This window comes from Ammodytes marinus (assembly GCF_949987685.1).
Source record: "Ammodytes marinus genome assembly, chromosome: 8".
In the NCBI taxonomy this organism is placed as follows: domain Eukaryota; kingdom Metazoa; phylum Chordata; class Actinopteri; order Uranoscopiformes; family Ammodytidae; genus Ammodytes; species Ammodytes marinus.
In genome coordinates, this window is record NC_137212.1 from 18,062,553 (window position 1) to 18,089,870 (window position 27,318).

Here is a 27,318-nt window from a genome sequence, read left to right on the forward strand (position 1 = left end):
AAGAGGACTTAAATTGGCCAGACACAGAATCGCGAATTAGTGAGTGAACGTGTAATATGTTGATGCCAAGTGCTGGTTTTAGCAAAACTGCAAAATAACAGATTAATTTCTCGGTTTTAGCCCTGTGTTTACGTTTTTAGCGAAGGGGCAATGTGAGCGAGTCTGATTGGTTGTGGGCAAGGGCTTCCTGGATGTAGGTGATGCTCATTGGCCTTTTCTTTTGCGGGGCGGGGCTTCGTGTCACTACACCACTGTTTGTCGTTGTTTCAGCAGCTGCAAACTGGAAAGTCCCCCAGCCAGGGAAGTCTCAGTCGGACAAAAAAAGCTGCAGATAGGTTTGTCATGTCGAATGGAGGATATTAATATTGTCTTAGCTTCTATATATTCCTCGAACTTGTTTCATTCGGGCTCTTATTTTTATTCACAGACCACCGAATAGCCTATAGCCTATGCTCCCCTGCCAGTGTGTTAGCAGACTAGCTCTTTGTGTGGCTAGCTGCTAGCCGAGTGATGTTTTGTTGTTGTTGTTGAACCGAGCAGCCCTCCCGTCGTCTGGGAGAGGAGATTCTTCAGCTGTGCATGGGGGGGGGAAGACGACGTGTTCTTGTCCACTGACGTTATCTGAGCAAGTGTCCCCGTGAAATCTCGCTGTTTGACGTTAGTGAAGCAACACCGATAACGACAGGGGCAGAGTTTAACCCGAAGAGGAAGGAGATGGGAAACTGTCTGAAGTCTCCGACCTCCGATGATATTTCTCTGCTACATGAATCTCAGTCGGACCGGGCCAGCTACGGAGACGGTGCTGATCCAGACCAGGAGCCACCGCCCCCCTACCAGGTAACTTGGACGAACTGTGACTCGCCAGCTATTGTGTTTTTGACACAAGGATAATAATCCAATCCATTACATTCCTCACGATTATAGGGGGGGGGGGAGGGGATGCTGGGTCACAGCAGGTATGACCCAGGTTTGCTTATTGTCTGTCTCTCAGAAGCCGATAGGAAAAGGAGAAGACACAAAAAGGTGTTTGGGACCAACATTAGGCTAGATCCGCTATACAGAGCCAACAACATCACCCATGGTCGGTTACCCAGCCCACTGACCCCGTCCTTTCATGGCTCTGACACTAATCCGCTTTGTTATATCCCTAAGGTCCTGTCTCTGTCTATAATCACCCTGAAGGCACATTATGATTCATACTGACTGATATGATATTATAGTATCCATTCAAACACACAGCACTGTGTATTATTGGCCCATAATAAATGGATATGAACTGAGACAGGCAGACGGCTATTATGGCCAGTAGTTCAGTACAAACTGCAGTGTAATGGATTTCTAAACAAACCCCAGTTCCCCATTAAAATGGGAAGTTTGTATTTTTGGGAAATAGTGCCACTCATTACTTTCTCAGCTGCTTCTTTCACTGATCCCCTCCTCAGGTCAGCAACTTTGTTTGTCTGGTGTCCTTATTTTCTGAATTAGATCATCTACACACACAGACCAGGCCACGCGGTAGCTGTAAATATGTTTCATGTGTTACCCTTGTGTGCTTTTCTATGTTAGGAGACGGCTGGTATGTGTTGTGCAAGGCCTTGGCGGAGAGTTTGCCTCGTTACTGGGTTAAGCCAAGCCTTATCAGTAGATTTAAGATGAGTGTTTTTTAGAGCATGGGCAACTGCAGGCAATCTCAGGTCAGTACAGCATGGGAGCTCTTATTGTCCAAAGCAACTTAATTCTCTATTTTAGATACATTTTAAGAGTCCATAAAGAAAATTTGCCATATGCTCTTATATCACATTTGATGTTAATGAATGTTCAACTAGATTCAAAATGACACATCTGTGCGTGTAACTCTAACATTGGAAGTATTGTTATGTCTTGGAAAGTACAGTAGTTATGTGTTGCCTCTCAGTGTCACTGCACCAGAGAGGCTGCCATCAGTCTTTTCTAATGTTTTTTATTTTTATGAATTTAAGTCAATCATATAAGCTGTAATAAAACCAAGATGATTGGGACAAGGCATTACAATGTTCTTATAATAGTTACCTTTTTCAAATCTCTGCCTTGCATATTTTACATTACTTAAATTAAAATTATTAAAAGTGTTAATAAGGTATGCTAATTTTTCACATACATCACATATAAGATTTCTATGGCCTACCGGTTTAATACTCACAGGTTATAGGCTATATTAAAGGCCAGTTCTAGCTCCATAGGTTTCTATAGAAGATAATAAACTGTTAATGTCCGTCCTGCTCTAATAATAACAGATTTCTAACCTACATGTGTTCCTAATACATGAGAGGCACACCATTGGAGCTGTCACTTCATGCAAACTTAAAAACGTTTTGTTAAAAGCACAGAGACAAGACAGCTTCAAGTTCATGTTTTCAGGATTTGTCATTTATTATAAGTAAAATTTCACTCACAGGGATCTTCATCATCAGTGCCAGTCAAAGATCATATGTGAACAGCTGCGATGATTCCTCGTTCTAATCTGCACCCATGCCCAGGTTGCTGTCATGTCTGGCATACAGCAGTGTGTCATTGGGCCAAAGCAGACAGGACTGATGGTGTTACGACACAAACATTGCTTACTTTGGTGGAAAGGGCTCTGAATTAGCTTTCAATTGTATTGTTGAAACCCCGTGTGCAGTTTCACAAGAGGGTTAACCAACTAGTTAAAGCCTTCTTATAAAGGGCTCTTTCAGACCTGCCAGCTCTTTTCTGCCTACTGACCACAGTAATCAACACCTTCACCAATCAGAACCCTGGCTTTACAACACAGCACCCATTTTTTGAAGTGTTGTGTTGTAAAAGAAGGACTAAAAGCTCAGTATACTCCAATTGAAATTGAATTTTTGCATTTTCTTAAAAGCTGTCAAGTATGGACCTAGGTAAAAATGCTAGTGTACTTACTGTGCTATAGGATTGTTCTTCATGATGAAAGTCCCCAACAGTCCAAAACCCAGCTAAAATGGGGGGGGGGGGGGGAGTTTAACAAGTTGTGACTAGAGGCTTTCACACATTGCTGTGGCGTAGTCCTTCTGCATGAGGTTTCTGTGTGACAAACTTTCTGGATTACCTGTGAAAACATGGCAGTTTGAATGTAAAACTGGTGTATAAAATGAACAGAAGTAAGTTCGGTAACATCAGTTTTGCATATAGTCAAATTATGCTCAAGTAAGTCTTGGTGTCATGGTGATTCATCGGAGGGGTGAATTCTAGCATCTGGAGCTCAGTCTAACCACTGGCCGGCCAGGGGGGCTGCATTTGCTGCTGTTAAATAATGTCCTGGCTGAAAAGAGGCAGGCGGGGCTAGCATCTGCAAGTCTGACGCTATACACAGAATATGAATGCTGAATGTGGACCTGTACTCTAATTAAGAACATATTTTAATGAAGTTCTACATAATTTACTTTTAGACTTTTTTTTGTCCTATTTTACCCTTTTCTTTGCTTGACACATTGGTTTAACTTTGGAAAGTCCATCTATTATAGCCATGCAACAGAGTCAGTGGGGGTATGAATTAGGAAAACAATGTTTTGTTATAAATAAAGTCAGTGTATCTGTAGTACAACTCACTATCACTTTATTTTTCTTTGCCACCGCAATTCTATGGAGGCCATGACACAATAATGTAACACATCTTTAGGTTTCAAAAGAGATGTTTCTAATGTGCTTGAAAAATTATCAAGCAGCCTGGAAACATAAATGTTTGGAATTCCCGTTCATAGTTTGACATAAACTGGAAGGAATATTCTCTGTGTCTTCATTTGATTATGTGTCCCACAACCACAGCCTTGAGATAATTTGATGCGAAAATACTAAGCCTGTTGATTTGGCATTGTCTTTATTAGCTAATATTGGATTATTGCAGTCTATATAGAGCACATAGACATATAAAGAGTGGATGGATGGTGAAAGCTTAAGGCCCTGTTCTCACGGTGAAAACGTGACAGTTTTCCCGTTTTTGGTTTTAAAAAAAAAACCCGTTCAGACACAATTTATCTGACATCTTCACTCGTACACATGTTTTCAGAGGAAACGGGACGAAATCGCTGTAGTAAGCATGCCATGCCAGCAGTTGGCGGTACAAGGTAGTAGTAGATAGCTTTTCCGGTACAATTTGATGCATAAAACCTTACTGTAACCGAAAATGAATGCCACTAACGTTCATAAAGCGGTTGGTGTAAGCTTGGGGTTACAAGTATTGTAAATGACAAGCTTTCTGTCCTCTTATTTCACCCATTGAACTCGTGAAAATAGAAGACATGCTGGTAGTGAAGGGGCTTTGTGAGCGGCTATCTTTCCTGTTAGGCGTACTTCAAAATAAAAGTCAACTCACGTTTGTCCAGTGAAATGCTATTAATGTTTAGCCAGTGACATGCTTTTACTGTGAAGCCGTAGCCTTAATGCTCCTTTTGTTGAACAGTAACTTAACCGCTGTGAACTATGGATAGTGTTTTTTAATGTAGAGAGAGCCGTGTCCCTGGCATATAGAAGCTACACACGTTTATTTTGCTAGAAAAACCGGCAGAGCACAAATCTTTCTCCAGACAAAGTGGCGGTTGCATGGTATCAATAACTTACTAATAGACTATAGACTAAATTGGCGAGTGTTATATTTGAGCCCTGCACGACACTCTCCGCTGATCACAGTGATGGTGCCGCGGAGACACCGTGCATGTTATGTTGTCTTCTAACTTTATAACTCGCGTGTGGGTATTTTGACAGCAAATGTTATAGACTATGCATACGTGAAGTGGAGCCGTGACGTCAGCGTTATCAGGGGAAATGGTTTCGGTGTTTACAAGAAACCAAAACCGTTGTGTTTTCCAAAAAATCCTCCCTGGGAGTAGATGTACATGATATAGTGCAACCGCGGGAATTTTTCCGCGTTTGCACCGTTTCGTGTTGCCGTGAGAACAGGGCCTAAGTGTATGGGATCAGCCCTGAGCCAACCACTTAGCCTAGTGGACCATTTAATGTCTTGTCAAAATGATTTCCAAGCTAGCAGGTGCATTTGAGCTGTGTTCATGTTCATTTCATATGGGGGAAGCTAAAAAAAGCACTTGTGTTTGTACTCCTCCTAATATTGTGATGGTTGTTGTTGTGAGTGTATGCTGGTGTTGCATAAAACATGCTGTGTGTGTTGAGCATGGTGATTTGGAAAGCAGCTGGTGAGAAGAGTGCCGACTCATTGCTGTGGGACTGGACTACGGGAGATAAGGCCCCTGTGTGTTTGCATTGGAGAGGGAGAGAGAGATTGTAAAACCAGTCAAAATAAATAGGCCCCTGCTGCTCTGGTCAAAGACTATGCCAATTCTCCTCTCAGATGGTTAAGTATTGCACAGGGTATCACACAGCTGACTGTAAACAGACACACACACACACACACACACACACACACACACACACACACACACACAATACAAACAAACACAAACATACACTCTGAGCCTGTCAACCACATGCCTTGTTGTGAGGGCTTGCTGTCAGCAGTTTTTCTCAGCCAGCACGGTCAGAAGAATTGGGGAGAAAGGGTTGATTTTTGGGGTGTTTTCTAATTAGCTGTCAAACCTGGAGAGGAAGGAGAGCATACGATGTAGTCGAGGAAGTGACTGGGAAAAAGAAAGTTTAGGCATGCATTAAAAAGCTCAACTATTATGTCTCCCAAGTAGAAGTATACCTACTACATCTGGGAAAAGGTTATACAACATTCTAACTTTAGCTGCTTGGAAAAATATATTGTTACAGTGGATTAATGATAGGAGCCCCTCTGTTAATGGTTGGTGGAAGATTTTACTGGAGTTGATTCCTAGAATATCTCACAAATATTATACATCACAAAGTGGACCAGTTCTACAAAATCTGGCAGCCCTATTTGAACTATCTTGGACCGGACTACTCTTTGATTATTGTACAAGGAGTCTCCTAAACCTGGATTTGTGACTTTTGATTGGCCTGAAATGTGAACTGTTTCCTGTGGCCTCAACTTAATCTCTGTTGACATGAGCTGTACTTTGTTTTCTTTTATTTGTTTTTGTTTGTTTGTAAGTATTGTTTGTATATTGTGGTGCTTCTTTGTATGGTTCTTGTTGAAAAAACAATAAATATATTGTTTTTAAAAAAAAGGCCAGTTAGGCAACAATTTGATCCATCTTTTGGCAAAAGAAGCAATTTGTGACAGTTGTGACAGCTTCTGGCACCTCCTGATTGGCAGGCTTCCAGGAGATGATCGCTAATTACAAACACCCATGCTGGCTGATCTCCTCAGGTATACAGGTCCTTCTCATATAATTAGCATATTGTAATAAAGTTCAATATTTTCTGTAATGTACTGATAAACATTAGACTTTCATATATTTTAGATCCATTACACACAACTGAAGTAGTTCAAGCCTTTTATTGTTTTAATATTGATGATTTTGGCAAAAAAGTAAAGAAAAACCAAAAATCCCTATCTAAAAAAATTAGCATATTTCATCCGACCAATAAAAGAAAAGTGTTTTTAATACAAAAAAGTCAACCTTCAAATAATTATGTTCAGTTATGCACTCAATACTTGGTCGGGAATCCTTTCGCAGAAATGACTGCTTCAATGCGGCGTGGCATGGAGGCAATCAGCCTGTGGCACTGCTGAGGTGTTATGGAGGCCCAGGATGCTTCGATAGCGGCCTTAAGCTCATCCACAGTGTTGGGTCTGGTGTCTCTCAACTTCCTCTTCACAATATCCCACAGATTCTCTATGGGGTTCAGGTCAGGAGAGTTGGCAGGCCAATTGAGCACAGTAATACCATGGTCAGTAAACCATTTACCAGTGGTTTTGGCACTGTGAGCAGGTGCCAGGTCTTGTTGAAAAATGAAATCTTCATCTCCATAAAGTTTTTTAGCAGATGGAAGCATGAAGTGCTCCAAAATCTCCTGATAGCTGCATTGACCCTGCCTTTGATAAAACACAGTGGACCAACACCAGCAGCTGACATGGCACCCCAGACCATCACTGACTGTGGGTACTTGACACTGGACTTTTGGCATTTCCTTCTCCCCAGTCTTCCTCCAGACTCTGGCACCTTGATTTCCAAATGACATGCAAAATTTGCTTTCATCCGAAAAAAGTACTTTGGACCACTGAGCAACAGTCCAGTGCTGCTTCTCTGTAGCCCAGGTCAGGCGCTTCTGCCGCTGTTTCTGGTTCAAAAGTGGCTTGACCTGGGGAATGCGGCACCTGTAGCCCATTTCCTGCACACGCCTGTGCACGGTGGCTCTGGATGTTTCCACTCCAGACTCAGTCCACTGCTTCCGCAGGTCCCCCAAGGTCTGGAATCGGCCCTTCTCCACAATCCTCCTCAGGGTCCGGTCACCTCTTCTGGTTGTGCAGCGTTTTCTGCCACACTTTTTCCTTCCCACAGACTTCCCACTGAGGTGCCTTGATACAGCACTCTGGGAACAGCCTATTCGCTCAGTAATTTCTTTCTGTGTCTTACCCTCTTGCTTGAGGGTGTCAATGATGGCCTTCTGGACAGCAGTCAGGTCGGCAGTCTTACCCATGGTTGCGGTTTTGAGTAATGAACCAGGCTGGGAGTTTTTAAAAGCCTCAGGAATCTTTTGCAGGTGTTTAGAGTTAATTAGTTGATTCAGATGATTAGGTTAAGAGCTCGTTTAGAGTACCTTTTCATGATATGCTAATTTTTTTAGATAGGAATTTGGGGTTTTCATGAGCTGTATGCCAAAATCATCAGTTTTAAAACAACAAAAGACCTGAAATATTTCAGTTGGTGTGCAATGAATCTAAAATATATGAAAGTTCAATTATTATCATTACATTATGGAAAATAATCAACTTTATCACAATATGCTAATTATATGAGAAGGACCTGTATAAGCTGCAGGAATCAGTCACTTGGGTCTCCCTTCCTTGATGTATGGTTTGGTTTGGTTTTGCTTAGTTAGTTAGTTAGTTTTGCTTTGCACATACATTACACTCTTCACTCACACAGACACCGCACCCATTACTGATTACTGACATTCACACCACTTATTATCTTACTTGAAACTTTGTTTAAATAAATTATTATTTGGTTAAACTTAATATCTTGTGTGGTTTCCTCATTGTCATTCCCTTGAGCCGGGCTGTGACACAGTACATAGTTTGATAATCATGTTAATAAATAATAAATCCATCAGCAGTGCCCCACCTCCCCCTTAATATTATGGTAAATGACAACATTTAAACCTGTGGCCGTGGGTCATGTTGAGCAATGAGCACAGGTGTGAGTCTAGATTTACATTATGCTACATAAAACTACATCATCATCAAGCGACAGAAAATAGTAAGACTTTCCCATTGTGGTTGGACAACAGTAATGTGTCATGCAGGTGAGTTCAGACGGAGTTTTTTGGATTTCAAATATAGGTATGACTGTATGAATCATCAGATATTTTTTTTTGCCTAGTCAGGCAGTGAACGAACCCATGCCGCTTGTGAGAGATTATCAACTGTCTTGTATTAATATGGTAAACAGTTAGGGGGGTGGAGGAGACGGTACTGACAAACAAAGCATTGTACTGCAGGTCAGTGACACAGTCTGTGGGCTTTGGCTGACACACAGCCACAGAGCACTCACTACAAGGACCGGGACTCCAATGACTCTTTTGTCTCTCCACGACTCTATCTCACAGAGACGCTCGGCAGTCCCGACTCACACCATCAGAGGGGTCAAGTTGCTTTTGGTCATTATATTAATGGTGGTATAACTCAGGGTACGAACGCCAAGGGTGTATATGACGTAGTACAGGCGGTCACATCTTTTTTTTTTCACTATCTGATGCTGCTCTGGTAGGATGAGCTTACATCTGCGGGTCAAATTGTAAAATTAATAAATTTTTTATTTTTTTACTTAATTTTCCCCGCATTCACGTTTCCTTTGAGATATATTCATTGTGTGCATCAGCTGCAGTTTTTTGTGTGGCTACACTAAAAGCTCTGTGTGAGCTAGCCCACCTGTTACTAGTGTAAATACTAGTGTTAATACTCTTGGCCTACATGTACGCCCCAAACTTCCTGCATTACCAAGTAAACGATACACACATACTGTTAAGATCAATCCTGTTATCACATTTACAAACACATCTTGTGATGCTAATGTCCGTCCTTCTCCCATTGTTGTCATTGTTGCATGTGTGCATGACGTAATCAACTGAGTGCATGCTTGTCTGTATTGTGTGCAGGCGTCGGTGGGTCTTTTTGAAGATCTTGTTACCATGCAATCTCTAGACAGCAGGCTAAAATTTCAGAGGTTGTTAATGCTTCACATTTCTGGTGTTTCTTCCCCTTAAGTACATATTGACACTTCTAAGGTACAGCCAAGTTTGGCAAGTGTATCTTTTCTGTACAAGCTATGATGTTAGTGGGCTTGCCCAGGGTTACATTTTAGTATATTACAGTTTTATCTAGCCATCAAGGTGACCCTCACTGGAAAGCACTGGAGAAAAAAACTATTGGTACTAAGAACTGTATTTCCCCTTTTTGAAGGCATTATTGTGAGGCTTATAGTAATGTATCCCTTTCATCATCAATTACTCTAAACTCTTGCATGCTTGAATTGTGTCTCTTAAAGGTCACATATTATGCTAAATGCACTTTTTAAATGTGTTCTAACATATCCATGGGTCCACAGTGTGTCTAGAGACTGCCAAAATATTTTAAAAAATAACACTCTCCTTTTCTCACAATCCCCCTTTCTGAAACCACCACCCCTCCCCCACCCAATATACTCCAGTCAGAATTTTCCCCTTTTCTGACCTCACAAACTGGAAAGCCAGAAGCTTCCACTGTGCAGCCCACACCCCTATTTCTTATTGGTCCACGGCCCTGACAGACAGAGGGCGAGGCGTATCTGGCTTCGCTTCCGGACAGGGGGCGGGGGCAGCGCAAAGATTGTATATTTACGAGGGGAGCTGCAGCTCTTTTTAAAAAATAGGCCATTGTGAGATTAGCTGAACTTCAGCATAGTACAATAAATTATCTGAAAGTTTTTTTCAGCAAACAATTAAAGAAAAACGTATTAGTGACCACTAAGACCATATAATATGGTGTATAATAGTACCGAAAAGTGTATAATATGGGAGCTTTAACTGTTGGTAACTTGGGTTAACTTGACTTCCTCATTCAAAGGGAAAAGAGGATGTGGTTAGCTAGGGTGGTTTTGCTGTAAGAGTCACATGAGAAGTTCCAATGAACGGTTTGATGTTTTCCTTTCTTCTGTGAAACCCGCTATTTCCGGAGTGTGTGTGTGTGTGTGTGTGTAATCTTCCTTTTTCAGAATGTTTTAGTTAGTTAGTTAGTGAATTAGTGATGGATGATTTGAAGTGCGTCCCCTAACTATCTTCCTCTTTCTTTCACTCCATGCGTCTGCCTTTCTTGTAGTTCACCTTCATTCCCGCCCACCATTAGCAGCCCGCGCCTTACAGGCTGCTGTTTGTGCTTCTGGGTGTCTGGTTCAGCAGCGAGTCTATGCAGCGTGCTTTGCAGAGGAAACCAGGGTTTATAGTTTGTCTGCTCCCTTGTGCCCCCATCTTCCCCTTGCCGTCCGCTCCCTCGCTCTCACTCTCCATCTCTATGGCTGTTGTCGTTCTGCTCACCCTGAGGTCACATAATGAGCAGTTGTCAGTGCCCAGCTGACACGCCATGTACGAGGGAAAGGAGAGGCATATGACAACAATTACCTTGCTGACCACTGCACAGTTTGCCACCCTAACACCCACTCAAACACACAGAGTGCAGCTGCTGCCCCCATCTGAGGCCCCGTATGGGGCTGTTATTACTGCTGACCGGCGGCTGTCTCTTTTTGACATGTGCAAAAGGACTGTCTGTTTTGGGAGCAGCAGACAGCCTCAACAACCAAAGTTATGCTGACTCATGCTTTGAGTCTGCTTGCTAGCTTTTCTACCATTGTCCTTTTCTATGAAAACCATTTAACTTGAAGGTCACATTGTGCTAATTTTCACGTTCAAAATTGTGATTTGGGTTTCTACTAGAAACTGTTTTCATGGCGTAGTGTCCAAAGAAAAACTTTATACTTAGTACCGTTGCTGAATCTCTTAATTTCAGCCCCTGTTCATTTTAGAGCCTGTCTCTTTAAAACCTGCCATCCTGAGATGTAAATATTTTGTCTTTTAGAGAAAAAAACCTATTTAACTCAGTGCCATGTCAGCTGTGGTGAAGTTTGTAAGTTCATATGAAAAGCCTACTCATCAGACAGCCACTCAACAGAAATACATTATTTTTAGTTTCAAATAAATTAAAGACACAAATGACATATTATATACACCAGTGCATGTGAAGTAAACATGAACATGTAACCCTTCCTCAACCCTTCGTCACTTGTCTCTGAAATTAACCTACAAGTCTTACTTACTACAATTTGGTCAAAAATAAATAACGAAACGGAGAGTGACTTGAGTTTCGTGGCTACCGCTTGGCCTAATGCTTAGCACAGTATACTATTTACTTTAGATGCTATTTTTTACAAGCAGTTTAGAAAGGGCGGGTACTGGTAAACACAATGTTGTCTAATTAATGTTTATTTAAGGGTGCAGATAGCTTTATTTCCTTCTAAGGCCTTTCTGATGCCCTGCTGCAGTCATTGAAGTTTATGGTGTTGAAAAGTTGCCTCTTGAGTGTGTATATACTGCAGGTGGTTAATAAAGGAGCTCACTAATGGCATTAGAGAGCGAGTATCTGAAATGAGGGGATCTTAGAGGTAGAGGAGGAACCAGTACTCTTACCACAAGAGACTGTAGTCAGTGTATAACAATGCATGAGGTTAGATGGAGGGAGGAAGGGAGGGAAGGAAGGAAGACACACAGTCATAGACCGCAAAGTGAGAGAGTCAAGTGTATAGAAGGCTATTTAGAGAGGTGGAGGAAAATTGCAGACATAGCTAGCAAGACAGAGGAACTAAATGTTATTGAGGTTCAATGAAAGGTCCAATAAAAATTTAATAAATGTCATTGGACAAACAACTGCCAATATTTCTTGATTACTTTTTTTTCTCTCTGAAATGCCAGAATGTCTATTACAATTTCTGGAAGCTGAAAATGGCGCTTTCAAATGCCTTATGTCCAACAAACGATCCAAGATCCTAAAATTACGTTTAGTGTATAAGACTGAGAAATGCCTTATTTAGAAAATAGAACTAGCAAATGTTTGCTCTTTGCAATTTTAACATTTAAAATTGCAAAGAGCAAATGAAAATGATTCAATTAGAAACTTGATATCCATATTATCTTACAGTGTATACAGTGTCGGTGGCAATGTTATGACTCCTTTTGTTCGTTTGACTCATTACGATCTGACATGGGAACATGATAGTCACTTTGACTGCACTTTCATAGACTTCAAACTTCTTCTTATGTGGTTTTGTGCCCCAATATCTTACGCAATGCTGGCAGACATAACGAAAGACTCCGACACCTTCGGTTTTGGATAAAATTTAAGGCAGATTGTTGTTGTCTAAACTGTGGACGTGCAGGGACGCTTTTGTAGTGCAGTGCTGGCCAGCACTCATGACTTTTTAGGAGTTGAGCAGGACCATTTAAAAAAATACTGTTTGCCTTCCAGGAGAGTTGTTCATGGGCCTCATATTTTTTTTCTCTGGAGACATCTTTTATTTATTTTTTAACTGGAGACAGTGCAGACCCTGTGGGGATTAAATTAAAAGTCAAGTGAAATAATTTTCCGGTCTGGATGACGCTAATTAGGAAACAACACACAGTTGAGTGTATTTTCTATTATGTTTGCAAGCATTCCTTGTCTCCAGCCATGTTAGGCAAAAGTTGCCATATAGCTCTGTGCCGCAACTGCTTTTGAAACAAGGCGTGGGGAAACACTACCACCTACTGCCTGCGATCATAATCCCACAAAATGGCCAGAAATATTGTTTACTTTAAATGAATAACTAACCACATCTTTTATTGACCATACTAAGTGTAAGCGTTTTAGTCCTGTAGGCCTTCTTTTTGTGAAGGAGTTACACAAGAATCCAAAGAACGTGTTACATATTGTGAAGCTCTTACAGTCAGCTGAGTACTTTCATTGTGCTGTGAGCCAAAGGGAAATCTCCCCTTCAAGATGGCGGATTTAGATACTAATGCTTACCAGCATTAGGTTGGCAGGTGGGGATATTGTTACTCTCTCAGCATTAAGATGAAGGCTTAAGTCTTATAGAATGTGTTGTTGCCCCATTCAGAGAAGCTTTCCTACGATTGTGCTTCATCTGGTAGACGGTGACCATGCTTGACTTCCACCAAAAGTGATAGAAAACCATCTTTATTTTCAGGTGGAGAGAGAGTAGTAGGAAACTAGAAATCAATTTTGGTGGTGAGGTGTCTGCATGAAGTGGTAAGTAATGATGTCTCAGAGTTTTCCCTGTGTCTTTCTCTGCAAACCCTCTTAAAGTTGAGTGCCCAGTTTCCTCAGACAATAATTAGCTTGGACATTTTTTTTAAAGTGGTCTCTCCTCCCTCCCTGTCTGTCTGCAGGAGCAGCTTCATGTGCCTGTCTACCACCCAACACCTAGCCAAGCGCGGCTGGCCACTCAGCTGACGGAGGAGGAGCAGATCCGCATTGCCCAGCGAATCGGTCTGATCCAGCACCTCCCCAAGGGCGTGTACGACCCAGGGCGGGATGGCTCCGAGAAGAAGATCAGAGAGTGAGTAAAGATCCATTTGTGGGCCCAGACCCAGCAGTTTCAGTGATACGAATAGACACCTCTTCAGCGCAGTACTCTGTATTCAAGCATAGTGTTTGTGGGTCTAGCTTAAATAGTTATCTAAATGTACAGTCTGGGGGGCGCCGTTAGCTCAGTTGGTAGGGCCCTCAGTTTGAGGGTTGGCCACGAGAATGGAGATGGTGTTTGTAAGTGTTGTAAAGTGCAAAGGGAGCAAAATAAAGAAACTAAGGCAGCAACATAACCAAACCAGTACCTGCAAGAGAGGAGAGAGAGAGACTGTTACAAGTCACCTATTATAAAACCACTTGAGTAAAAGTATCTGATTTTAAAAGTATTTGGGTATCAAGAGTATTTGTGTAAGTCATCAAGAAATGTAATTAAAGTATTAACAGTAAAAGTGACTGTTCTACTAGTATATACAGGTGCAACTAATTTTTTGAACATTATTTTTAGAAGGTCGACATTTCTTTATTATAAATCCTTTTTTGAATGGCCTTAATGATTTTTGTTGTGTTTGACGCTACTTATGTGTTGAATATTATTAACAGGGCTGATAAGGCAATCAGATTAGTTTAACTGAGCGGACAGAGACGGGAATTCAAAATAAACCAAATCTTTATTTAAATGCTGAACAATCAAAATGTGCTTAATATGGAACTGCTTAGGAAAAAGGATTAGTTTGCTAAATAAATAAAGAAGATAACTAAGTAAGGTTAAACTGGTGAAAAATACATTGAATAACTTTGAATTTGTTTGCAAATTCCACCTGCTTCTTAAAACCGAGTCAAATTCACATGTGTCAAAAACATAGCTGCCAAATGAATTGGTCTCCTCACACCTTAACTGTCAGAGGTCAACCTCAAGGCCATCTCACGCAGGACAACACACACCCACTCAACTGCCACTTCACCATTCTGCTCTCTAGACGCAGGTACAGGTCTCTGTTGTGCAGGAGGGCTCACTATTGCAAAAGCCTGGTGCCCGCAGCAATAGCAGCCCTCAACAAAAGCCCAAGATAAAAATCGCCCCAGTCCCACTCTGTCTGTATATTCTGTCTGCATGTTATCTTGTTGTGTTTGTCCATCTGTTATTATCTGTTGGCGTGCTGTCCATAAATGTACTATCTATGATGAGAAAAATAATTTCCCCTTGGGGACAATAAAGTCTGAAGTCTAAAGCTTAAAAACAGTCATATTAAAGTATGTAACTTACTTAGTAGTGAACAGTTTAAACCAACTTTATTTGTATATTGCAGAAACTTTCACTTTCCTTCTTCACATAAAAAAAGAAAACTTGTAACAAAGTGACAAATGTGTGCCCTGTTCACCATTATTTTCTACATTTCATAGATGTCCATCCATACACAAGCCCCAACAACGAGTAGTATAGAGTTGATTGTAGAAAAGTGAGTGTCTGTGTTCCCCTACACAGGTGCGTCATCTGTATGATGGACTTTGAGTATGGAGACCCAATCCGGTTCCTGCCCTGCATGCACATCTACCACATGGACTGTATAGACGACTGGCTGATGAGATCCTTCACCTGCCCGTCCTGCATGGAGCCTGTGGATGCCGCGCTGCTTTCCTCCTACGAGACCAACTGACACACATACACACACATGCCCACAGAGACCTGTGAACCCCACTGAACATTCACACAAACACATGAAATATGCACACAAATGGACATACAAACAACTTCCATTTTGCTGACTTCTATCCTGGATTAGTAAGGTGGTGTTATATAGCAGTGACCATATAAACGATAAGGATGGTGTGTGTGTGTTTTGCACAAGTTCCCCAGTTGGCCTGCTGGACAGGATTGGAGGAATTAACAGTGTTGGTGTCAATGACAAGCAAGAAGAAACTGTTTCGAGAAAGGGAGTAAAAGGCGGGAACAGACAATGGAGGATGAGAGGATACGAAGTGTAAAAAAGGAAGTCAAGGGGAATGGATGATCGTTATTAAGAAACCGTTACAAGATCTGCTTTTATATACGCATACACACTTCCTTTATTTACTCCCTATTATTAAAATAATCCCGTGACACAAAGCAAGCGGAATGACATCTGACCACCATCATGACGCTGTAGAATGTGTTTGTTGAACTGCTTAAGCCCGAACACTATACCGCCATGCTGCAAAAAACTGCTACAGATGCAGATTTGTGATTTAAAGACTGCTAGAGATGGGCATCAGATTCTACACTGCAGACATCAGATAAATCCAGCAGACATACCAGATGCATCCACTGGTGCCAGCACCCTGGCTTCGAGTCGACTGTTTGTATAAATCTTTTTTGAGAAATATAAGATTGGTCATTGGATTGATTGTCCTGTGATATTGTGAAATCTATTGTGTTGTTTTTTTTTCTCTAGTCAGCAAAAGGGCTCCATTGAACCAGCAACAACACAGACATGGTAAAAGAAAATATCAATGTGATTGGTAGCTGTCAAGCTATTGAGTCGTCTCGAAGTTAGGACTCAATGGTGAGATAGTGGATTATTGGCCAAAGCACAATTGACCAGATGTCAAACCACCGATACAAAACAAAGATATTTGCACTTCTGACTTGGGACAATAGTTTACCGTATGCATTCAGTAAATATGTCAAAGTGAATCATATGTTTTGCTTCACCTACGTTCTTATTACCATTTCAATTATTTGTAATGAAAGCCACCATCGCTATGGTCCAGGAGTGGAATAATAATGAATTACTTGTGACATGAACCAAACAACTTAATTAATTCCGAATTTGTCTGCCTTTTATATTGCCTAAATCATGTAATTCTTAGGACAAGCAAAGGATGGAATAAAAAAAAAACATAAAGGGTCAATCTAACCCTGTACTGTGGCAACCATGTTCATAAAACCAGTCCCAAAGCAAACAAGGGATGCGGTTAGTGCTGGCAGTTTCTACCACAGGGACGTTGGTGTGGAATAATGAAGCATATTATTGACTGACTATGCGTCCTCAGCTAAAACGGTCCATATTTCTAAAAAAAAGTGGTTGAGGCCTCTATTTAAATGATCTACCAAGTCAAGAAGTTTACTATAAAAGCACAAATAAATACAATTGCTCAGTTATGTTTTCCTTATCCCTGCTTCTTTGGGCCTGTAGGTGAGTCGGTAAGACTTGGAATTACCTAGGAAATGCTAAACATTAGAGCTCCCCCTGGATAGTGGGCATGATACAGATCCAAAATAATTTGAAATTATGCCTTCAGTGATCTGTGTATGTTTGTGATAGGCTTTATGGCCTCCGTGTGTGTGTTTGAGATGTATTGGTGGTGGAGGTGGCTGGCAGCACCTTAGTTTTTGCACAGTACTTTAATCCACTTAACTCTTTATGTTGTACATTGTCCTCCATCAGTAAGGTGGAGCCCCATGGCCTTAAGTTACATGTGAGTAAGGGTTGTCAGCTGCTAAAATGAGGAGCGGTAAAAGTCCAAAAACAAGAAGTATACACCAACCGCTGTACTATAAATGCTGTTGAGCAGGTCATTGTCATGTCATGAAAAATACAAAATGTTTTGGATCTCTGTCACATCACCTGGCTCTCTACCAGTGGGTTCCCGTAAGATGGCACAACTAGCCTCCATCGCATTGATCTGTGCTCTGCAACATTTCTGCGTTAAAGCTGACGCCAGTGTTAGATACCAAGGCCCATTTGTGGTTTTGATTTCAGTCTGGACCTAATGAAGGCTGAGTGGGACTGGCAAAATTAGTCTGTCTTGCACTTTGGGGAGCTGCTTCTTTTAAAAGCAACAACTGAGATGTTTGGGTTCTTGTCCCCCGGTAGATTTCCTGTAACAGTTCCGAGAGAGAAAATGTGCTCACATCCCCGGAAAATGACTCATGGGTGCATGGTCTGCTATTCCAACAATGAAACAGCTGCGCAAAATGTTGCTGAATCACAGGCCAAATAGCGCTTTGGCTCTGACTTTGAACCCCGGGAGTGACTCATTTATTTAAAAATGCTAATGAAGTGAGTGATGTTTTAGGTTGGGGCTGTGAAACAAAAGAGTATGTATGTTGGTTGTTAAACATTTCCTTGTTTGTAAGAATAAATATGCATATCATATGCTATGTACAACAGGCAAATAATAAATAGACATTGCAACAGAACACATCAGTCAGTGTGTGTGTTTCCCCCCCTCTCTATGGACACATATTTTGAATTCCTCAAATACCACATCTTAAAACTGACGAAAACTGAGGAATAAATGCCAAGTAGGCTAAATGTCATTTATTCCTAAACTACATGACAATCCTCCATTATGGTTATTTTATTTTATCATATTTAAGCTATATTGATAATAAGCAGACAATCTTTTCTCATATAAATAATGTTCAGGTCAAATGAAGGTATGTAGCCTACAGTAATTAAAACTGTATATGACCATAGCTTAGCTGAGCAGACTTCTCAATTAGTTTAGCCTCTTTACTGAACCTGTGCTCACGGTTAACAATGACAGTTACACGGTGCACAAGTAAACAGGAGAACCATACGGCGGATGAAACGTGTTTTAACCAACTCAAAGGTTCAGCATACAGGCCTAAAACATAGAACTATTCAGTCTGTAACATAACATATGCTACATTAAAATGAAAAAAGCTACATATCCGAATCAAAACAGATAACCTTTGTGCACAATACATGTTTGAGGCTTCTGACACAGACTCGTTATTTGCCTCGGGTCTTGTTGCAGTTCAGCCTCCTCTCACTGCCCACCAATCCGAGCTCTATACAGTTTAGACGTTGTCAAATGACACTCGGATGGAAGTCCATATATGGTTGACTCCAGCTTTCTATTTTTTTTTGTGAATTGAAAAAGAAACTGCCAACCGCTCCCTGGGCCTTGCGTAAAGGCCTTGAAAGAGCTACCGGTAGGCTACTGTAAACTAAGATATTTTGATCAAACGTCTCTCCAGCTAGAGAGACATTTAAACAGCCTCGGGTCATAGGCCTACGCTGTAGGCTACTATAGGCTCTCCCAGTTGCAGAACATCTGGTAGGGGGATAGTCTAAAACAAATTGGGCTATAATAATCATCATGTAGGCCTACTATTAACGTTACACCATTTCACTGAGGGGACTATCTTAATTATTCCAATAATTACAAAAATGTCGTAGGCCTATACGCTGCTATTTTTTATATGCGTCTCTAGTGTTCCTTCCTTTTGAAAGCGTGCGATTTGGGGTCAGATGTCATCATGTCTGACCTGTGTTTTTGACGTAAAACCAACCCAAAACATTTGATAGATAGGATTACATCTAGGCCTACATTGTTAGCGTTAATTAATTAAATGGCTTTAAAAAAAAAGGATTTGGCGTAAGCTAGCCTATATCTAGTTGATCAGACTTTTTACAATGACGTTAGCCTATAGCCTACAGACTCGTTAAAAACGTCTTTCTTTTAGCTTTATTGCAATTATTTTGAGACAAAGCAGAATTGAAACAATAGGCTAATTTACATTTAAGCATAATCATATCGAGAAATGTTTGTATGGCAGACGGTGCAAAGTAGCTTCACGCGAAAACAATAACATTGGAGCATGATGATGATGACATAGTGTGTGTGCTTTCTTTTAAATGTGTGTTTGCAATTGTTGTTTGCTCATTCACTGTGGAGCAATTTTACAAACAACAAAACCCTTCGACTGCTCTCTTACATGTGTTTTATGGCCACTTATAGATTGCATAGGCTATTGTTTTGTCCACGAAGTTTTGCGTTCACCATATTCATAATGTGTGTGGTCCAGCAGGGTTTTGTCTCCAAACTGGTATAAAGTCCCGTAGTGTGAATGTGTCTGCGCCAAGAAAAACAGAAGCAAACGGACAGAGATATCAACCAGAAAAATACTTTCACTTTCGAGGTTACCGTTAGGCCTAGGCCTACAGGCAGATGTGGAGTTGAGTGTTATGCGCAGGCAGATATGATTTTAAGCCAAATGCTGGCTATGTGTCGCACTCGCGATCCCAAAGTGTACCCTAATTATTCTGCTATAACCTTTTATTAACATAGCCTATTAAAACGTGAAAGCATGGCCACTATCACTCTTTAAAATAGGTGCTAAATAAAAGGTTTCATTCCATGGAATGCTTTCATCATGACACCAAGACCAATAAATGGGCTTTCAAAAAAATTTAATGAGATTACATTCGACTTTTAATTAAGTGGGCAACATAGGGCATTACAACAAGAGGTTAAAAAAAAAGTTGTTGAATAATATTTCCAGGTTTACTGAAAAAATAAGATAGACTACATATGCAAACATTTGTCAAAACGAAATTGTGTCAATCCGTTCTGTAGGGTAAGCTACCTGATCTAAAATGGGACCCGGCAATTTATCTGCTGCCACGTAGGCAAATTTAAAAAAAATAAATAAAAAAAACATTCGTCGCATTAGGTCCATTGGGCCTATTGCTTTAAATTCAGAAACTCTTTTAGGTAGGCTAAGCCTATATAACGGGGTTGAGCCATGTCCTTCATTAGTAGACCTGTGCCACTAAAACAACTCACGGCCAGATGCAAAAGAAGGTCTAAATACATTTCCGGAGTACAGCCTATTCGTATTTTCAATAGGCTATACACTATGTCAAAATAGGCCTATTTATTATGGTTATCCATTTCCTTCAAATAAGAGACAATATGACATTTCAAAATAGGTTATTATCAGGCTACCATGCTTCAAAAGCATTACACACTTATTATCACATTGTTTTATACATTCAATTATAGGCCTACAGACCAGATCTTTTACACACTTCTTTCTTGTGTAGTAACATAAACATTTGTATTCGTTAAATTGTAGGCTACATGGTAAACAGCATGTAGGGATACTTCCTACTTGACGCATTCAGACTTACATTTTGGAGGGCAGAATGTATGCTCATTTTATTTATTTTTCAACTCAGGAAGCAGATTACTCACTAGAGCTCAAATATTCGTCAATGTACTGGGCAGTGTCTATCTTCCCGTGGAGGAGCGCGAGCTCCCCGGCGGTTTTCCCCAGACCATTGGTGGTTCGGGGGTTTGCCGTGCGTCCTATCAACAGCTTGGTCACCTGCAGATGGCCCTCCCTGGCGGCCAGGTGCAGCGGCAGGTTGCCTGCCTCGTCCATGAGATTCGTGTCTGCCCCGTGGTCCACCAGCACGCGCACAGCATCAATGAATCCCTCGCGTGCGGCGTCGTGCGTCACAGTGAGACTGAGGACCGGGTCACGTACGTTGGGGTCTGCCCCCGCCATGAGGAGAACCTTGATCACTACGTCTGCCCCCAACTTCACCACCTACACAAACAGACGACGAAGATGGAGGAGAAGAAATTAGGCACTTCAGTATGCCAGTTGAGCTGATAACATAAGTCTACTGTAGGATGAATCACCTAGTGCACTATTAAAGGCTTTGGCCTACTAGCTAATTCTGGAGCATTTTTGTAGACAAATCGCTTTTTGTCAAAATCAGTGAATCTCTTCACAGTCTACCTGTCCGTAGGCCTACTGTGTGCGCGCTGAAATATCACTTTACAGAGCCTAGGCTGTGTAGCAGGCCCGGTTCTAGACAGTTAGATTAGGGTGGGCCTGTAGAAATTTTAGGTGGGCACACTGGGCAGAGAGACCGAAGATGCGAGCGCAGGCATAGCACGCGAGCATACATTTTTTGCCCTTGTAAGATCTCTGCATCTGCTTTTTTGGCACATTTACTGTGAATTGTGTAGAACACAATATGCAAATAAACTTTGAGTGTTGCTGTGTGGGAGATTTGATTCTTGCATGTTTTTTTTTTCCCAAAATGTTTATGAATGACATATAATATACATTAGGCTATATACTACTGTATATATTTGTTTAATCGCAGTATTAACTGTAGGCAGCCTGAGTTGATTGAAGAGAAAGCTTTGGGACTGGGCAACCTGGATGGTGGTAGTCCAGAGCTATATACTATACACACTATATAGATAGTCTTTCCGGTATTGCCTCAGATGTCCAGCTGGGTGAAAATAGTAGCCAGCCGAGGTCACAACCCTGCTAGGGGAGTCCGGGGGTATGCCCCCCCGGGAGATTTTTTTTTACCTTTTTAAAGTGAAATGCATGAATCTGGTGCACTTTGAGAGGAAAATTAGAGGAATTTTGTGAGAACAAATAATTTGGAGACACTGGGTCGTATGAATTAGAAGCTATTGAAGAAAGACACATGGATTTTCCATAGAAATATAAATTTGAAATAAAATATTATGCAGGGTCCTCTGGGATGGGCTTGGTGCGCTTTTTCTTTTATGGGACATATTTTTCTGTAATATAATGAATTAATTTAAATGCAGTGATTACATACTACATACTTTACATTTACATTATATGATGTTGATATCAAACACACAAACTGAAAAAAAAAATGGGGGGGGGGGGATGGCACCCATGGCAGTCGTGACCCTAAGCAACCGCTCATTTTGCTAATGCCTCGGGCCGGCTCTGCTGACCAGTGACCACTATAAGCGGGTGGGTAACTTGGAGGCAGGCTGTCCTGCCCACCCAATAATACAATTAGAAGCAATGCATGGTAATGGTATATTCTTTAGTATTAATTAATTGTCTGAATTTTATTTGACATTTTCTTGGACAGCGAATGAACAGGTCCGTCCGATAGTGGGTCTGGACTTCCACAAAAAAAAAAAGATATATATTTTTTTTGATTGGGTGGGCATGGCCCACCCTGGCCCCTGTCTACTGCCGGCCCTGCTGTGTAGCCTATTCGCAATTAATTTATTTCCAGGGCACACACATGCGGACAGGTAGCAGTTCGTATTTACAAAAGATATTTACAAAAAGGGGTTTGTCAACAAACATTTTCCAGAATAACCTAGTATGCCTTTAATAGACTGCTATGAAAATAGGCCTTTGGCATACTAACAAGTTGGCTAAACAGAGACCATTTTTAAGTTTTATTTAAACATTTAAACAAAATTAGAGCCATAAATGAAATGTAGCCGACTTTATAAATCAGATTTCTTAAAAAGATGGGGAGACTAAAATGACTTCGCTGCAATGATAATTGTTAGATCTTATATTATTATAATCATCAAAATAATTAGTTTACTTGTAGCTGTAATTTAAATATCAGCATTACTTTTATTGACTTTTCTGTAGGCTATTGGACCTGCCTAAAATTCTAGGCCAGTATACATTCAAGCAGAAATCAGTAGGCTAGGCCTAATGTGGAACAAAGACAGGCTTTCACTCAGCATTTCCTCATCTCCACCATTTTGTGACTCCCTTCTCAAAATCCACTAGTAACCATTTAAATAATAATGTGCCTTATAGCATATGTTTTTCCTTTATTACAATCATATCAAAAACGGCTCATACTCCTTTTTTATATCTGGAGAAACTTCCCAGAATCAAGTGCAAAATATATGCTGCTACATTCATTTGTGAAACTCATATAAGAACACCTTATTGTACAAATGAAATGAAGCACACAGATGAATTCATATCGATCCTTACATTCATGATAATCTGACATGAATTACAGACTTGTAAATTTTGAACTTTATAACGATTTTCCTTAGTTTTCAGCTATTTTGACCTGGTATAACCAGGCCTATTTATATCAGACTACAACGCCTAAACTCTGTGACATCTGTCCACAGACTTCTTTATACTTGAAAAATATCAATATCTTATTTTAATTTTTAATTTGAAATAACAATGAACAAGGATTATGGGATATTTGCTGATATATTCCTACTTTATGATCATGACTGTGTAGTAGTCTGCTCAACAGAACAATAAGATAAGGAAGTCAGACATGCTGCTTGTCACACTACAATCTACAACACAATAACCACAAACATATTTTTCCAAATTTCATTTGAAAGGGTACCAACCTGCAGTGCAGTTCTGTTGAATTTATTAAATCCATTAACATCTGCTCCACTTTGCAGCAAAAACAACAGTTCAGGTAGGTTCCCACAGGCAGAGGAATTGCAGAGCTTATCAGCTACTGACCTGTCAGCCATTCTTGTAAAGAAAAATATAAAGAGATAGAAGCCAAGGTTTTCCAATGGGCTAAATGGAGAAATATCATAATTCCAGAAGGCATGTCGTGTTAAATATAACCAATAGGCACCTCCCCCCATATCATCAGACCTGTCTTGACCTATCAGAACCTGTACAAGACCACTCCATTGAAGAAAGCAGTAATGTCGAGAGCCATCTATGGTGTAATTCAAGGGATAACAACAATACTGTATATATAGTTTTTACATGTATCCCTCGAATAACCCCCATTTAGATGGTTATAATCTTTATGTAATTTTGTAATAAAGATGGATGAGGAATTATCCATCTACCTATCTATCTACTGTATCTATCTATCTATCTATCTATCTATCTATCTATCTATCTATCTATCTATCTATCTATCTATCTATCTATCTATCTATCTATCTATCTATCTATCTATCTATCTATCTATCTATCTATCTATCTATCTATCTACAGACACAGTGTAGAGATAGAGTTTCACTTACTAATAAGTCACTCAAAGTTCTCTGAATTTCCAAATGAATTAGAGGATGTAAAGACTTGTTAAGAAACACAAGTTGTGTATACAAGTACAATATGACCAAATTTCCTCCATTTATATAATTCAACCTCATACCAACTGAGAGAGACACTGTTCAATAACACTTAATATCCATTGAGTTACCAGGAAAGAAAAAAATCAAAGAAACAAACTTGTCTAACTTGTTCCTAAATGTATCAATGTGTGTGTGTGTGTGTGTGTGTGTGAGTGTGTGTGTGTGTGTGTGTGTGTGTGTGTGTGTGTGTGTGTGTGTGTGTGTATGTGTGTCACAATGGGGTCAGACTAAAAAAGTATGGTTATGGATTACTTTAAGTGTACTTTTTACCATATCACAGCCTCGACCAAGCCTACAATTTATGATACCTTCTCACTTATACATATTTTACTCATGGCACAGTCTATCCACCAATATCCAGACTAGAAGTAAATCCCTTTCACTCTATGATCTTTACATTTTTATCTCTAAATTAAAATGAATCAGTAGCCAATTACTCTGATCTTTTATATCACTGTGTTGTTATAAAGCATATTCTACATACCATCTCGGAATGACTGGCAAATGCTATTCACCGTTGATTGTGGCATTGTAGGTTAACATTTATCTTTCTACGTGTTGTTAGCTCTTCAGGGCAGCCCTGACAGCCTTGTTATCCCTTGTTTAGCAGGTGATCTGAGGCAGATGCTGAATTTAATATTCAAGATAGCGTAATGTTTCTTTAGATTCACAGAAGCCACACGAATATATTCCAAAAATGGTTGCATAGGCATACATAACCTACATGCAGCTATAACGACTTAAATAATCGAGGTTAATACTTCATTTTTAGGCTAAGCCTATGATTATTTAAAAAAAAAAATCTTACTTTTAATGTAGGCTTATTAAAACCACAACACAAGCCTTCCTCCATGCTACTTGTCATTCGGAGCCATCCTATCGAGTCGAACGCTGAAAAAGCAACACAAATATAAAACAAAAAAATAAATAGGCTACACATTCACATACAATCGTCACCTTTAAGCGTTTTATATTAAGATGTGATGTCACTCACTGTCACTTCCCGCTCATTTTCAAAATATAAGAAGTGCGTTTCTATATTCGCATCCTGGTATAAGCCATTCAAGGGCTAGAGGTTGCGAGAGGAGTGCGGATCTGCCCGAATCATTACGAAATATTTTTCATTTTCAAAAATAAACACAGCCTACCCTATCCGAGGATCCTCCATGAACCACTGTAAAAACGATGTCGGATTTAATTTCCCTTTTGCGCAGGCTAAATGTAAAATGGCAAAGCTCCTGCTGAAATATCGCCAGTGACATTATTAAGTATAGGCTACTATGGTGTATACGAAATGTAAATTAAGTTGCTGGAGGCAGAAGGTTGAGCGGAGAAAAAATATTTTTGAAACACTTACCAAAAAATGATTAGAAGAAATGATTGGACAGTGGAGAATATGGGCGGGACATGTTCTTAAGGGATAGGAGGAGGTTTGGAAAATAAACCATGATGCTGTCACAACTAAACGGTCGTGACGCAGCAATGTAATCTACTCCAGAGAAGTTGAAAGAACAGAGTCACATTTGAGTCACACAGTCACATTTGGGTCATTCAGCGTTTCTAATCTTTAATACTACTTTCAGTGAATGCGCAAATATGCTTTTTATAGGGTCACCGGCTGTGGACATTGTCTCCAGTCATGTCATCATGCCGCCCTCTTGTGACGGTTAGTGTCGAGTGCAGCGCTGATGTCGCCCGGGTGTGTAATGGTTTACTGTAGGCCTAACCAACTTAAATTAAGAAATCATGCCACACTAATTTACACATAAACTAGTAGCCTACAGCGCCCATGTGTGTATGCGCACTATGGCACGATTTATACTATTGCGCTTTTTGGTGCCAGGGAAGAGATTTAGCTCAATACGTGCGTTTTAATGCGAATAGGCCTACGAAGCCTATCCATCCTTTGAGTCGTTTGCTGTTTTTGATCATATTCTGGATATGGTGTTTACATGGGACATGAAACCTGGTTGTTCATATCCCGCAATCGTGTGTAGGCCTACATGCGCGAGCATGATGGGGATTTGGGAACACCCTGGTTATGTTTTGCGCAACAAAACAGATTATTCACAAACTTGGATAACAATTTATGATAATTTGATCAATCCTGACCACACAAAACCATCAGCGATTGTAAATATAAAAAGAAAACGGTTCAATATACAGGCTATGGGGGAAAAGGAGAACTTTAATTTTAAATAGCCTATGCCTATAGCCCAATAAAAGGCCTCCACTACAATAAACACACCAGGTTAGATAATGCACACTGTTAAATTGTAGAGGTATTATGTAGGCTACAGGTAGGCTAATGACTCTGATGTTTTACATGCAAGATGCACTTTAAATGCCAACATCTGTGCAGTGTTATCCTGGTAGCTGATGCATGCACATACAGTATGAGTCAGAGCAGGGGCACAGGGGTTCATGAATCCAAAACCAAGACAACAAGAGGCATGTCTGCTCTTAATCACACACACATCATTGGCATCATATCAACCAGAATTTCCTTTGGCCTCCTGCTGCAGACATGGTCAGTGGCTCAAACTTGGGGCAAGAAGGCTTTTTTTAACAATAGTAAGGCCTGTCAAAGCTAAGCGATACCACAAGTCTGGCATCATTTGGGCCACAATCATATTAAGTATGTGGAAAAGCTTATAGAATACTTAATGTGTAGTCTTCTGTAACCTATAGGCTAATCTACATTTTGTTGAATTAGGCTACTGAATCTATAAACCTGTCAGGCACATTAATATCAAGCACAGAGAAAAATAAATCATAATGAAATTTTGATATGGGGAAAGGAAAAAGCACAAACAATACAGAATAGATGTTAATTTGAACATGAACAATCTAATTTAAGTATGCTAGCCTATCTACCTCATGGGGAATATTATCAATTTTTTGGCCAATCTGGGAATAATTCTTTACCA

The 27,318-nt window shown here is 40.4% G+C and overlaps 2 protein-coding genes across 3 annotated transcripts; one reads left to right on the forward strand and one right to left on the reverse strand.

Moving 5' to 3' along the window:
* The first annotated feature begins 303 nt into the window (after nt 1–303).
* On the forward strand, nt 304–17,834 carry rnf11b (ring finger protein 11b). The gene is made up of 3 exons (XM_080032028.1): nt 304–837; nt 13,552–13,721; nt 15,174–17,834. Exons 1-3 carry the CDS (start codon nt 715–717, stop codon nt 15,343–15,345), a joined length of 465 nt encoding a protein of 154 aa, XP_079888154.1. The 5' UTR covers nt 304–714; the 3' UTR covers nt 15,346–17,834.
* Nucleotides 17,835–19,953: 2,119 nt separating this feature from the next.
* cdkn2c (cyclin-dependent kinase inhibitor 2C (p18, inhibits CDK4)) lies at nt 19,954–25,667 on the reverse strand. Of its 2 annotated transcripts, XM_080032294.1 has the most exons (3): nt 25,197–25,272; nt 23,633–23,765; nt 19,954–21,038 (listed from the first exon to the last, which is right to left on the reverse strand). In XM_080032294.1, exons 2-3 carry the CDS (start codon nt 23,762–23,764, stop codon nt 20,673–20,675), a joined length of 498 nt encoding a protein of 165 aa, XP_079888420.1. In that variant the 5' UTR covers nt 23,765; nt 25,197–25,272; the 3' UTR covers nt 19,954–20,672. The 2 variants fall into 2 exon arrangements, with proteins under 2 accessions (XP_079888420.1, XP_079888421.1); XM_080032295.1 differs by lacking the exons at nt 23,633–23,765; nt 25,197–25,272 and adding an exon at nt 25,537–25,667.
* Between the last annotated feature and the right edge of the window lie 1,651 nt (nt 25,668–27,318).